Raw genomic sequence first — 15111 nt, 5'->3', positions numbered from 1 at the left:
CCAAATTATGGCGTCAACCCAAGGTGATGAAAATCAAGATGGAAACGTAAGTATTGATCAATCTCTTTTATCATTCATTATATGTTATATATGTGTAACTCTTTCTATTTTTTTCATAGCATCATCTTTTTCATTCTATATATTGTTTTGAGTTTGGTGATTGAATATATGTCTCAACTTGTTTTCTCGAATAGAAAATTAGCTGGTCAGACGACATGACTCGTTTGTTGTTAGATTTGATAACACTAGAGAAACAAGCTGGAAATTCTAGAGGCAAAAGTTTAAGTGAGAAAGGAAAAGAAAACGTTCTTACAGAATTTAAAAAGGAATTTCCACTAACGTTAAACTGGAACAAAATTAAGAATAGACTTGATACTTTAAAGAGGCAATATGAATTGTATCGTAAAATCACGTTTGGAGCAACTGGACTTGGAGTTAATCCAAGGACAGGAAGTCTTGATGCCCCTGATCATTGGTGGAAAGATAAAATTAAGGTATGTAACCACATATTTGTGTAATTATTAATTTCTTGTTTTGTATTTTCATTGATTGGAATTTTGTTTTTGGTTTATAAGGCTTATCCTGAAGCTTCGAAACTCCGGTCGCACCCACTGCGGTTTATACCGCTTCTTCATGTGGTCTTCCGAGATGAAACGGTTGTGGTGGAGGAGTCATGGCAACCAAGACGTGGTGTAAATCGTCATGCTCCATTAGTTGACGTAAGTGAGACTGAACGTACAAACGAAGAAGACGAGAGAGAAGATATGATGCGTGAGAACGAACCTCATCATATGGAAACAGAAGACCCAGATTGGATGTCACAAATTCCGAGGGAAAACTCTGCAAATCCAAATTCCGAGGCAGAACCATCATTTGCATCCAAAGAGACATCTTCTATGCACACTCAGGAGAAAAGAAGTCGAAACCGAAAGCGTAAACAAAATCCAGTAGACTCGACGCTCGACCGTATTGCTACTACTATGGAAGACCGAAATGATATTCTAGAGCAAATGACAAATGCAAAGTCAAAATCTCAGTCAACAAATTCAACTGAAGAACGAATGGCTCTTGTTGTGAAACATGTGAGGGCAGTACCGGATCTGGTTCCAATGACGGAGCTTTATTGGGCATCTCTTGATCTTATTGCAACAAATGATGTTGTGCGCGGTTTATTTCTTGCTCTCCCAGATGACGAGAAGCTACCTTTTCTAAAGAGACAAACCAAGGAGTCTCGTAATGATTTTGTTTGATGATTAGCTTTGGTTTTGTTGACGTAATCTTTTATGGAATTTTTATTTCTTGTTTGCATTTTGTTTACGACATTGAGGATTGTCTTTGGTTTTGATTTGACTTCAGTTTTTGTTGGCCTCTACAATATAATATTTTCTATTCATTTATTATGCATGAGGATGCTTTTTAAGAGTCAAAATGTAACAAAAATTTAATTTGTTACAGGAAGGAAGTGACATGGAGTTGAACACAGTCAGAAAAATAATAGAAGCAGATGACCAAGCTATTGAAGCAGTAATCTGCATTGATCATCTTCGCTTTTTTCAAAGAGAACAGTTGAGAACGGATCCTGAACGTGGACAACGTATAATGGAGCAACTAATGTATGAAAGTGATACACAATGCCTCCATGTTTTACGTATGAGACAAAGAGTGTTTTTTAAGCTCTCAGATACGCTAAAAAAGTATGGTCTTAAAGATTCTCATCGGGTAAGATCTGAGGTTGCATTAGGAATGTCGCTGAAGATTTTGGGACATAACTCATCACAAAGGAGCATAGCAGCAGATTTTCAAGTTGCACAATGGACTGTGACAACAAAATTTGATGATGTTGTTAATGCCCTTTGTTGCTTGCATTCAGACATTGTATCATGGAAAAGAGAGGAACTTGTCGATATACCACCACGAATCATGCATGATAGGAGGTATTTTCCATATTTTCAAGATTGTATTGGAGCTATAGACGGTACTCATTTACGTGTTCGTGTTGGTGGCGATAAAAAGATCACGTACTGGAATCATCATAACTACACATCAATGAACATTTTGGCAGTGTGTGATTTCAATATGAGATTTATATACACACGTATTGGAGTCCCGGGACGTGCACACGACTCCAAGATATTGACATATTGTGCACGTCATGATAATTTTTTCCCATTCCCAAGCTCGGAGAAGTATTTTCTAGTGGATTCTGGCTATCCTAATCGAAGGGGGTTTTTAGCTCCTTATCGAGGTGAAGCGTACCATCCAAATCATTTTGCTGGGCGTAGACCAGGCACTGTACGCGAGACATTTAACAAGAGACATTCTTTGCTTCGATCAGTGATTGAAAGAACATTTGGAGTGTGGAAGGGAAAATGGTCTATTTTAGAAGGTCGTGTTCATTATGATGTGCAAATGCAGGAGAAGATGGTTGCTGCAACTATGGCATTGCATAATTTTATTCGAGATTCTAATATAGAGGACGACGACTTCAATGCTGCAGAAGAAACGGAGAACTATGATGCTGATCGGGAAGGAAACATGTCTCCATCTCATGATGATAATGTAGTCGATCGAAATTATGATCCAACGGCTGATCAATATATGTCAACAGTGAGAGACGACATAGCACGAGAGATATGGGATGCTCGTTAAAGATGCTCTTCATTGGCAATGAACGCATCATCTAAAGATGTTTCTGAAGTTTTCTGTACTAGCTAGTTATATTTAAAATTTAATAATTGAGAGAGTGTAAGGATTCTCATTTTTGTATGATTTTACTCTCCAGGTTTTTCAAATTTCATTCATTGATCCTGGTTTTTTTTTTGTTAAGTAAAGTCTCTCTAAAGTCGAGATTACGTTGGGTTAATTATCAAATGATTGTGATCTCAACGACATGAAACTTTCTCACATATTATAGCACCAACCATCACTATGGATACAGCGGGAAATATGATTACGGACACGGCGGGAATAATATGATTACCCGCCAAAAAGATATCAAAGAGATAACATTGAGAATAAAATATTCATTTGCTAAATAAATTAGATACAAAATCTTTTCTTTTTACCTAATAAACTAGTATAAAAGTGCAGTTCATCTCAACCCTAATATATAATATCTTCTTCTTCGTACAAGTCTTCATCGTTAGAGAACACAAGAAAAAGTCCCTTTTTTATTGTTGATTTCTTTTTTTATTATACAGTACGGTAGATGTGGTTATATTTTTTCTATTGATCATATCGATTTAGCTTTGACTATGTTTATATATATATATATATCTAGGTGATAATCATGGCTTCGCAAGATGATCGTTTGGCTTCGACTCAGAGATTTATGTGGTCGAAGGAGGCAACGTGTGCTCTACTTCAACGGGTAATCCTGGAGAAACAAGAAGAAAAAAATCCCACAACAAAATTTCTAAGTGGTATTCAAAAGGAAAATATTCTTAAGAATATTAACGAGCAACTTGGAGTTGATTTGACTTGGAGCCAAGTCAAACATCGATTGGATTCATCGAAGAAATATTATCATAGTTATAAAAATAATCCAGAAGATCCACGGTATCAAGCACTTGTTTTGCCATTTGTCACATTACTTAATGCAATTTTTGGTGATAGACCAAATGCATAAAGTAATAAACATTTCACTATGAAATTTATTTGTTTTTCTAAATAATTATTGTAGTTTTTTTCATGATTTTTAATTATTAATCAAGTTTAAATTTTTTTTGATATTTTAAAACATTTATATATTATATATCACATTTATTATGTTCCAACTGCTATTGCACCCGGTCAACCAGTCGTAAACCTCCCGCAAACGCACCAATTTTAAACCGCTAAACCAGTCGTTCAAAACGCTTAATAACATTTGAAACCGCAACCGCAGCGTTTGAACCAGTCAGACCCTAAGTGTATTAAGTTTCCTTTTGCTTAATATGCTTAGTATATAACTAAGATGTAATTCTACCAAGTTTGGTTAATGAGAAATTAGATTCTTCTTTCATCTCTCTCTCTCTAACTGTCAACATGGTATCAAAGCTTTGAGTGTTAGTGAGAGAATCTTCTTCCGCTTGGTTGAGTTCGATCGATTCATCATCCGATCTTTCGATTTCTCATTCAGTCATCTTCTTCTCTTTGGGTTTCTCTTTTCTTCCGTTTTCGGAGCTCAAATCCAGCTCGATTTCACAAATTTGTTAGGCGATGAGTGAGACCTTTGATCAAATTGCTTCTCTTTTTGTTGTACATCTTTTAATGGTGATCGCAATGTTTGTTACTCTCGTTGTTGCTCTTGTAAGTGTTCTTGCTGTTTCTTTCTTCACTTGAGTGATTGGAATTTTCCGATTCATCTGTTATTATCAGATTCTTGGTTATGGCGAATTCAATATCTGATTCGGCTCAACAACCTGACCAATACAACAATCCTTACTTCCTCCATGACACTGATCATGCTGGATTGGTTTTAGTCTCCAATAGGTTGACAACAGGTGTAGAATTCAATTCATGGCGAAGATCCATGCGTATGGCTCTCAATGTCAGGAACAAATTGGGTTTTATTGACGGTACGATCTCTAAACCATCATCAGATCACCGTGATTATGGTTCTTGGAGTCGTTGCAATGATATGGTATCTACATGGTTGATGAATTCTGTGTCAAAGAAAATAGGCCAGAGTCTTTTGTTCATTCCAACAGCCGAGGAAATTTGGAAAGATATTATCTCCAGGTTCAAACAGGATGATGCTCCGAGAGTTTATAAAATAGAGCAGAAGCTGAGCTCAATTCATCAAGGAGCGATGGATGTGACTGCTTATTACACTGAATTAGTAACTCTCTGGGAGGAGCTTAAGAACTATGTAGAATTGTCTGTTTGTACTTGTGGCAAATGTGAGTGTAATGCTGCATTGTTGTGGGAGAAACTGCAGCAAAGGAGTCGCGTGAAAAAATTTTTGATGGGTTTGAATGACTCATATGAAGCCACTCGCCGTCACATCTTGATGATCAAGCCTATGCCATCTATTGAGAATGCTTTTCACATGGTGACTGAAGATGAGAGGCAACAGAGTATTGCTAAGCCTACTCGGACTGATGGTGTTGTTTTTCAGACTTCTGGTCCTCCTACCTATGATGGTCCAGTGGATAATCTAGCTTATGCTGTTCAGAACTCCTATCGTCCAAAGCAATCTCGTCCTCTCTGTACTTGTTGTGGCATGACAGGGCATGTTGTTCAGAAGTGTTTCAAGTTACATGGATATCCTCCTGGTTACATACCTGGTTTCAAGAGTGTCTCTTCTGGTTTTCACTCTCACCGTATGGCTAATCCACAGAGTGTTCAACCGAGGGCTCATGCAGTTGCGAATAACACTTCTTCTTCGCCATATGTCCCTCCTCCGGCCTTAAATGTGTTCAATCTGGATGTTAACAAGATGACCTCTGACCAGATGCAGACTCTGATCCAGAAACTCTCGACACACATGCAACTTCCAGAAAATCAGACTCCCTCCAAGGTTTCTTCCATTTCTGAACATGGTGCTATGGCTATTCAATCCTCTGCTGGTACTGTTCCTTTTCCTTCTTCATCTCTTCGTTATGAAAATCACCACCTTACTTTTCAACATCAGTGCTTATCACCCCTTTATTCCAAACTTCCACATGGTTCTTGGATTATAGATTCTGGTGCTACTACGCACTTTTGTTCTGATTTAGCCTTATTCAGAGAAACTGTTCATGTTTCTGGTGTAACAGTTTCCTTACCTGATGACACTAGGGTTGCTATTACACACACAGGCACAGTTCATCTCTCACATTCACTCATTTTGCATGATGTTTTACATGTACCATATTTCAAATTTAATCTCATCTCTGTTAGTAGTTTGTTAAAGGCTAGTAGTTGTTCTGCACATTTCTTTCCTAATTCATGTTTCATTCAGGAGTTTATTCACGGCTTGATGATTGGTAAAGGCATTCTACTGCATAATCTCTACATCTTGTAACTTGACTCTCCTGCACCACATGCTTCGTCTTCTTTAGCGTCTTCTTCTTCGCATTTCTTTGGATCCTTGATGGTTGATGGAGATCTCTGGTACTCGCCTTGGGCATCCATCCTCTGACAAGTTACAACACATTCCGGGTACAATATCGAAGTCTAAAACAAATTTAGCTCCTTGTCATGTCTGTCATTTAGCTAAACAGAAAAGGTTGTCTTTCGAGTCTCATAGTAAATTGTCTGCTTTACCATTTGATTTACTTCACTTGGATGTTTGGGGTCCATTTGCAATAGAGTCTGTAGATGGTTTCAAATTCTTTCTTACTATTGTTGACGATTGTACTAGAGCAACATGGGTTTATATGTTACAAAATAAAAGTGCAGTTCTTACTCATTTCAAGGATTTTATACAATTAGTTCAAACTCAATATAAGTCTACTATCAAGACAATTAGAACCGATAATGCTCCAGAACTAGCTTTTACAGATCTTGTTAATCAACATGGCATTGTTCATCAATTCTCTTGCGCATATACTCCTCAACAAAACTCCATTGTTGAACGGAAACATCAGCATCTTCTAAATGTTGCAAGGGCTCTCCTTTTTCAATCAAACATGCCATTAGCATATTGGAGTGATTAACAGAACACCATCTACTCATCTTCATAATGTGACTCCTTATGAACTTCTTACTAAACGGAAAGCGGATTATACCTTGCTTAGGATTTTTGGTTGCTTATGCTATGTTTCGATTTTACAAAAGGATCGACATAAATTTAGTCCTCATGATGATAGGTGTGTTTTCTTAGGATATGCATATGGCTATAAGGGTTATAAGGTTATGCATCTTGAATCTAATTGTGTTTCGATTTCACGTCATGTTGTTTTTCATGAAACCATTTTTCCTTTTCATGATATCTCTGTTTCTTCTCCACCAACAATTTTCAACCGCAGTATTTTACCTATGTTTGTCAATCTTCCTGTTGATGTGATGCATACATCGCCAATTCCTCATGCATCATTCACTCCTCCATCTACATCACATACACCATCTAGTGTAGAACAAACTCCTACGGAGACTGTTACATCAGACACAGGTATTGTTTCTTTGCCTAATGCTCGACCAAAACGGGCTGCTAGAGTACCAGGCTATTTGTCTGATTATCATTGTGCCCTGCTCATCTATCCCCACCTATCCCTCTTCCGGAAACGCATAAGACACCATATCCCCTATATTTTGTTCTATCTTACACCACTCTAAACACCCCATACCAGTCTGTTGTTCTTTCTTACTCACTCGAAAGAGAACCAACTTCTTTTAAACAAGATATCCAATGTAAGAAATGGACGAAGGCTATGGACGTGGAGCTTGAGAATATGGAGGTAAGTGGCACGTTCGGTGATGTGATTTCTTTACCCCCATGTAAGAATGTCGTTGGGTGTAAATGGGTTTATACTATTAAGTATAATGCTGATGGGAGTGTGGAGAGATATAAAGCTCGGTTAGTAGCTAAAGGTTACACACAACAAGAAGGTGTCGATTTCTTTGAAACTTATTCTCCAGTTGCTAGAATGGGAAGTGTGAAGTTTATCTTAGGACTAGCGGCTAAACGAGGTTGGAGTCTTTGTCAAATGGATGTCACTAGTGCTTTTCTGCACAGTGAACTTGATGAGGAGATTTACATGAGCTTACCTCTTGGTTACACTCCAGCTTTTGGTGTCTTGCCACCGAATCCAGTTTTTCGATTGAAGAAATCCATCTATGGCTTGAAGCAAGCTTCTCGTCAATGGTATAAGTGTTTCTCAACTATTCTTTTGAACAATGTTTTTTCACAGGCTCCATCTGAAAACACTTTATTTGTCAAAATGACTGATTCATCTTTCATAGCCCTCTTAGTGTATGTTGATGACATCATGATTGCAAGTAATAGTGATATGGAGGTCTCAGCTGTCAAAGCTCTTCTGGCCAAGGCTTTTAAGATTAAAGATTTAGGCCAGGCTCGGTTCTTCCTTGGGCTTGAGATTGCTCGCAATGCTAATGGGATTTCAGTTAGTCAACGGAAGTATTGCCTGAATCTGCTGAATGATACAGGTTATCTCGGGTGTAAACCTAAGAATGTTCCTATGGATCCAACGAAGGCATTGTTTAAGGATACTGGTGTACTTCTTCCCCCAGAAGAGATACGATCTTACAGAGCTTTGATTGGTCGTTTGCTTTATTTGACTATTACTCAGCCGGATATCACTTTTGCTGTGAACAAGTTGAGCCAATACCTTTCTTGTCCTACTGATGCACATCTTTAGGCTGCTCAACATGTTCTCAAATATCTTAAAGGGAATCCTGGACAAGGTCTGTTTTATTCTGCTCATGATGATATTCGCTTAACTGCCTTTTCCGATGCAGACTGGGGAACTTGTCAGGATACTCGCCGATCAGTCATAGGGATGTGTACTTTCCTTGGTACCTCTCTTATTACTAGGAAATCTACGAAGCATAAGATTGTCAGTAGTAGTAGTACTGAATCTGAGTATAGAGTTATGGCCCTTGCCTCTGATGAATTAGTTTGGTTGGTACAGCTACTACGAGATCTTTAGATTCCGATTAATGGTCTAGCTAAGCTGTTGTGTGACAACAAATCCGCTACTCGTATTGCCAATAATTCGGTCTTCCATGAGCGTATCAAGCATATGGAGATTGACTTACACAGAACCAGAGTTCGGGTACTTGCTAGTTCTCAGCAGGTTTTCCATGTTTCTACAGGGAATCAGCTCGCGGATATACTTACTAAACCTTTGCAGGCGGAACCGTTTCACTCTATCCTGGACAGGATGTCTGTTTCAAGTCTTTTTCTTCCATCTTCAGATTCCAGTTCAAAGACTTGAGAGGGGGGTGTTAACACTATAATGTTATACTTTGTATAGCTTATATTATACAGTATAGTTGAGATATATTAAGTGTATTAAGTTTCCTTTTGCTTAATATGCTTAGTATATAACTAAGATGTAATTCTACCAAGTTTGGTTAATGATAAATTAGATTCTTCTTTCATCTCTCTCTCTAACTGTCAACAGAGATGATAGGTAGTAGATTTATTTATAGTGGAGTGTAGAGTATCGTGATAAAGGTTGTAGTTAATGTTATTCTTGGTGACCAAGTATGAGATTGAAACAAAATTTAATTGAGCAATGTCTATCATCGATAATTGTTATCAATTTAATAAGGAAGGCTTTGATGATTTTCTTCCTTATTATGTCATTAGGAAATATTGTCAATTTGTTTAAGGAATCTAACATTCAATTATAAAGGAATGTGGGGAAGGTTTACATTGACAGATGATTGTTAAGGTAAGTAAATCATATCTCGATGTGTCGTACTTATTGCAATGTAATCAGATTTAGCCAAAGAGTATATTTTAGCGGGTCCTATGGAATTTTGGACATCACTATGTCGACAACCTAAATCTGAAGGCCTTTAAATTATGAATTATCAAGAGACCCATAAAATACTAAGAGGTCCATAAATTGCATAAACTTCAAAGAGGTCCATAGATTTCAATTGAAAGATGTCGAAAGAATTAATAGCATTTATTGCATAAACTTTCCATATATTAGTATTTTTGAGCAAAAACTAATTCAAAAATACTAGTATAGATAATTAGATAATGCTAAAACATGAAAATTCATGAATCTTAATCCAACACGATAATATAAAAAATGAATACTAGAGGTAATATAAGTAATTAACAAATGAAGATAATGTTAAAATTTTAAACTCTTGCGTGAGCATTAGTTATATTCTAATACTACTATAAAAACACTATAAAAAGGGAAATTTACCATTTAATCAAATTTACCATTTAATCAAATGATTGCATATGTCAGACACTCAAGATTCTGATCATTACATGCTCTTGAATGGAGTGATAGAAAACATGAAAATGGCAAACGATTTGAAGAGTTTAAAGATTTAAACCGATAAAAATGCTTAAACCTAAATTAAATTCGTTTTCAAGTACAAATATACACAAAATATACTACTATCTATGACATGATAGATACGTCTACATTTTTTTTTTTAGGTTTGATACTAATATAGATTGAATTAATAGTTTTCGTTACTTAAAATGTAAATATATATTGTGTCTACTTTTTTTTTTTAACAAAATATTGTGTCTACTAAAATGATAATTTTGCAGCTAAATGGGACCACAGATCCATTGTTTGCTAAATTTTGTGACGGCTAAGACAACCACACACGCATCTGTAATATTCGACTGGGCCACATAAGAGACAACTCGAGCAAAGCAAATTTCATTTTTCTTTTTTTTACACTAAAATCCTATGGTTTCCAAGCAAATCAGACAGAGCAAAGCAAGTTTTATTACCCTTCCATCTAATTATATTTGTTTCGTTTCATTTACAATGAAGGATTTTGATCAATCAACGATCACAAAATGAGAGATTCTGCTTTTGCTCTTTCTCTGTAAAAATCTAACAATGAAGATTCTGTCTGTACCATGAATCCAACAAACTGTAAGCTGTATCTTCTTGGCTTTTAAGGACCACCATACGATAGCATTTGACTATGGCTTCCTGCGTTGTATAGACTCAACTGATATATCGCTTTCGATACAAGTTCTCTCAACTCCATGTTCTGCAAACCCGCCAACCGTTCTGCACCTTCAAGCACCGTCAAAACCTTTGCTTGTTCCAGCTGCCCGTGGTTACTAGCGTTAATCGAAAGGTAACAAAGCAGCGCTAGACACTGTAGCTGCATTTGCTGCTCGAAGTTCCTTATCAGTTTCATCAGTAACGGGATCGCCCCGTATTCGATGATGTTCTTAGAGTGCTGTGAGCAGAGGAAGTTCTCGGGACAGACAAATTTCTGCAACGAAATCACAGCTGTTATCGCCACTTCTTTATTGCTACTACCGAGTTTCTCAACCAACGGCTCGATCATTCTCGTTTCTCTCGCAGGGAATGTCCGCGCCAACGACCCGATAGATTGAATCGCTGGGATTTTCAGAATCGGGCTATCAACATCTTTGATTAGCCACAACATCTGGTCAATAACAGCTTTAGCAGCCGGGGAATTGGTTTTGAAAGCTGCTCGTCTAAGGTCAGCGTTCGACTCTGCAGCAGCTGTTATCTCCATCAGAGTCATCAAACAATTGTACTGCAATTCACCAACTTCATTTTCCACAATCTTCGCCAAAGAAAGCAACCCTTTCGTTTCTGTAATCCTCCTACTATTAGCTACATTGCCTCTAGCAAGCATCCACAGAGCTTCTGCGCAATTAACCTTAAGCTCAAGTTTCACCTCAGGATTCTCATTATCCCTATCTTTCTTAATATTCCCTGTTCTACTTCCACTGCCACCAATGTCACGATACACATTCGACTTTGAACTCTTAAACGGCTTATAAACTTTCAAAGAAGGATCTCTCTCAATATCTTTGTTCATCTGAACAAGAGAGTGAATACTACTATGCTTACTCAACTGAAGATCATCAACAAACACATCCAAAGAAAGCAACGTAACTAGCGGCTTAATCACACTCTGCCTAGCGAACTCATCTTGAGCAATAGGATCATGCTCAGCCATTCTTGCAACCAATGTAGCTACCTTAATCTGAACTCTAACAGAAGAATCACCAAGAACCTGAACAAGAATAGGAACACCGAGTTCATTAACAATAGACCTAACCTTATCCCCATCACAAGCCAATAACCCTAAAGCCGTAGCCGCCGCGATTTGCCCCTCCGCTGATGAACTCTCCTTTAATAGCCTAAGCAACGGAGCAACACCACCTTCGTCAACAATAATCTTCTTATTCCGATCATTATCTCCGGCAAGAGNTATTGCTACTACCGAGTTTCTCAACCAACGGCTCGATCATTCTCGTTTCTCTCGCAGGGAATGTCCGCGCCAACGACCCGATAGATTGAATCGCTGGGATTTTCAGGATCGGGCTATCAACATCTTTGATTAGCCACAACATCTGGTCAATAACAGCTTTAGCAGCCGGGGAATTGGTTTTGAAAGCTGCTCGTCTAAGGTCAGCGTTCGACTCTGCAGCAGCTGTTATCTCCATCAGAGTCATCAAACAATTGTACTGCAATTCACCAACTTCATTTTCCACAATCTTCGCCAAAGAAAGCAACCCTTTCGTTTCTGTAATCCTCCTACTATTAGCTACATTGCCTCTAGCAAGCATCCACAGAGCTTCTGCGCAATTAACCTTAAGCTCAAGTTTCACCTCAGGATTCTCATTATCCCTATCTTTCTTAATATTCCCTGTTCTACTTCCACTGCCACCAATGTCACGATACACATTCGACTTTGAACTCTTAAACGGCTTATAAACTTTCAAAGAAGGATCTCTCTCAATATCTTTGTTCATCTGAACAAGAGAGTGAATACTACTATGCTTACTCAACTGAAGATCATCAACAAACACATCCAAAGAAAGCAACGTAACTAGCGGCTTAATCACACTCTGCCTAGCGAACTCATCTTGAGCAATAGGATCATGCTCAGCCATTCTTGCAACCAATGTAGCTACCTTAATCTGAACTCTAACAGAAGAATCACCAAGAACCTGAACAAGAATAGGAACACCGAGTTCATTAACAATAGACCTAACCTTATCCCCATCACAAGCCAATAACCCTAAAGCCGTAGCCGCCGCGATTTGCCCCTCCGCTGATGAACTCTCCTTTAATAGCCTAAGCAACGGAGCAACACCACCTTCGTCAACAATAATCTTCTTATTCCGATCATTATCTCCGGCAAGAGAACCGAGCTGATTCGCCGCGTCAATCTTATCCACCAGTTTCCCCATCTGTACCGAAGCAGCCAAAGACCAAACCCAAGGCAAAATCGGATCATTCGTAGCAATCGGAGGAAGCGAAATCACAATCCCACCACCACCGAAACTTCCGTCACCGTCTGAATCGAACACACTCAGAATCCATTTCACATCGCCGTTGGAAGATTCTAGAAGGTTAACCACTTTGCGAAAATCGCCAGCGTTGATGATAGTACAAACTCGCCGGATCAGATTGTGTCTCCTACACTTGCGAACGAGAGCGAAACCTCGTTCTAGATTCTTCTTAACATCGACGATGACTCTACGAATCGGACGGTCGTAAACCGGTTGAGGAGAACCGGAGACGAATCGAACAAGCGTTCTAAGCATTTGAGCGAGACGATCTACTTGTTTACCTACCTCACNTATTCCCTGTTCTACTTCCACTGCCACCAATGTCACGATACACATTCGACTTTGAACTCTTAAACGGCTTATAAACTTTCAAAGAAGGATCTCTCTCAATATCTTTGTTCATCTGAACAAGAGAGTGAATACTACTATGCTTACTCAACTGAAGATCATCAACAAACACATCCAAAGAAAGCAACGTAACTAGCGGCTTAATCACACTCTGCCTAGCGAACTCATCTTGAGCAATAGGATCATGCTCAGCCATTCTTGCAACCAATGTAGCTACCTTAATCTGAACTCTAACAGAAGAATCACCAAGAACCTGAACAAGAATAGGAACACCGAGTTCATTAACAATAGACCTAACCTTATCCCCATCACAAGCCAATAACCCTAAAGCCGTAGCCGCCGCGATTTGCCCCTCCGCTGATGAACTCTCCTTTAATAGCCTAAGCAACGGAGCAACACCACCTTCGTCAACAATAATCTTCTTATTCCGATCATTATCTCCGGCAAGAGAACCGAGCTGATTCGCCGCGTCAATCTTATCCACCAGTTTCCCCATCTGTACCGAAGCAGCCAAAGACCAAACCCAAGGCAAAATCGGATCATTCGTAGCAATCGGAGGAAGCGAAATCACAATCCCACCACCACCGAAACTTCCGTCACCGTCTGAATCGAACACACTCAGAATCCATTTCACATCGCCGTTGGAAGATTCTAGAAGGTTAACCACTTTGCGAAAATCGCCAGCGTTGATGATAGTACAAACTCGCCGGATCAGATTGTGTCTCCTACACTTGCGAACGAGAGCGAAACCTCGTTCTAGATTCTTCTTAACATCGACGATGACTCTACGAATCGGACGGTCGTAAACCGGTTGAGGAGAACCGGAGACGAATCGAACAAGCGTTCTAAGCATTTGAGCGAGACGATCTACTTGTTTACCTACCTCACCACACTCTGTTTTGAACGATTCAGCTTCATCCACCGCTACACGGAGTCGCTCCGCCGTGACTATCAAACTCGAGAGCTCGTCTCCAATTCGACTCTCTTCTTCCATTAAAAGAGTCGCTCTTCTTCCCACCTCCTCTCTCACTCTCGATTACTAGGGTTTTTGTTTTCACAATTGAAGCTGGTGGTGGTGGCTAGTGTGGTGGGTTCATCGTCGTATTCGCCATTGTTAAGTCGAGTCAAGTCCGTTTTTTTCTTTTGCTTTTTTTTTCTACGGTTTCTGATGTTGACCGGCGCGTGAAGTGCACGGCTTACGTGTGTGGTTGGTTTCCTTTTTTAAGTAAATTTAATTTAATGCGTGTGGAAAGATTAAATATAATACAGAATTAAGAAGCGTTAATGAAGTTACACGTTAAGGGTCATTAGTTCGAGATTTAACAAACATTCTTGGTAGTATCACTTTTAGGAATTGGGCATATTGTTGTTATACGCGATAAGTTTATGTTGTTGCTTGTGTAATACACAAAAAAAAATATAGGAAAAAGTGTGTAGGTTTAGGTTTTAATCATTGCTATGATGCTATCAAGTTGCTGGCGTTTTGCTTGTGAGTGTAGATTTTCAAATAGGCCTGGTGGAGTTTTCAATATATTTCGTGGGCTTAACCCTTAAAGGAAACAAACTTTGTGTGGGTTTAGTTTTTGTTGGTAGTGGGCATATAGTTCAGCCCATACTTTATTCATTATGGAGAGAAAGAAACTAGTAGTAGAAGGTCGGCCTGGAAATATTACCGGAACCGAGAATTCTGAACCGAACCGAACTGAGATTATTGGTTTTCGGTTTGGTTTCGGTTAAGAAAAGAAAACCGATCGGAAGGAGTTATAATATATAGTCGGTTATCGGTTAGGTCGGTTTGGTTCACCCTAACCGATCAGTTACCCGAATTTAACCGC

At 38.8% G+C, this 15111-nt stretch overlaps 5 protein-coding genes across 11 annotated transcripts in view; 4 read left to right on the top strand and 1 right to left on the bottom strand.

Annotated features, from left to right (window-relative positions):
- LOC104790290 overlaps positions 1-2807 on the top strand; it is a 5292-nt gene extending 2485 nt beyond the window's left edge. For all 5 annotated transcript variants that reach the window (XM_010516011.2, XM_010516008.2, XM_010516006.2 and 2 more), the window contains one exon: positions 1456-2807. In XM_010516011.2, coding sequence (XP_010514313.1) covers positions 1468-2649 — 1182 coding nt within the window. In that variant the 5' untranslated portion in view covers positions 1456-1467 and the 3' untranslated portion in view covers positions 2650-2807. The remainder of the gene's footprint in view (positions 1-1455) is intronic.
- LOC104790289 (uncharacterized protein At2g29880-like) lies at positions 11-1435 on the top strand. The gene is made up of 2 exons (XM_010516004.2): positions 11-494; positions 576-1435. Exons 1-2 carry the CDS (start codon positions 216-218, stop codon positions 1248-1250), a joined length of 954 nt encoding a protein of 317 aa, XP_010514306.1. The 5' UTR covers positions 11-215; the 3' UTR covers positions 1251-1435.
- LOC104793922 lies at positions 4370-5989 on the top strand. Its single transcript, XM_010520343.1, has one exon. It carries the CDS (start codon positions 4370-4372, stop codon positions 5987-5989), a length of 1620 nt encoding a protein of 539 aa, XP_010518645.1.
- On the top strand, positions 7338-8576 carry LOC109133276 (uncharacterized mitochondrial protein AtMg00810-like). Its single transcript, XM_019246269.1, has 2 exons — positions 7338-8234; positions 8286-8576. The coding sequence occupies exons 1-2, from the start codon at positions 7338-7340 to the stop codon at positions 8574-8576; spliced, it is 1188 nt and encodes a 395-aa protein (XP_019101814.1).
- On the bottom strand, positions 10339-14496 carry LOC104790288. Of its 3 annotated transcripts, none has more exons than XM_019246647.1 (2): positions 13575-14496; positions 10339-11445 (listed from the first exon to the last, which is right to left on the bottom strand). In XM_019246647.1, exons 1-2 carry the CDS (start codon positions 14268-14270, stop codon positions 10537-10539), a joined length of 1605 nt encoding a protein of 534 aa, XP_019102192.1. In that variant the 5' UTR covers positions 14271-14496; the 3' UTR covers positions 10339-10536. The 3 variants fall into 3 exon arrangements, with proteins under 3 accessions (XP_019102192.1, XP_010514305.1, XP_019102191.1); XM_010516003.2 differs by having other exon boundaries at positions 10339-11789; positions 13676-14486; XM_019246646.1 differs by having other exon boundaries at positions 10339-11828; positions 13715-14486.

The sequence above is a fragment of the Camelina sativa genome, chromosome 6, assembly GCF_000633955.1.
Source record: "Camelina sativa cultivar DH55 chromosome 6, Cs, whole genome shotgun sequence".
NCBI classification, from domain to species: domain Eukaryota; kingdom Viridiplantae; phylum Streptophyta; class Magnoliopsida; order Brassicales; family Brassicaceae; genus Camelina; species Camelina sativa.
The sequence above is the reverse complement of the archived record's forward strand: the minus strand, read 5'-3'. Positions and strand labels throughout refer to the sequence as shown.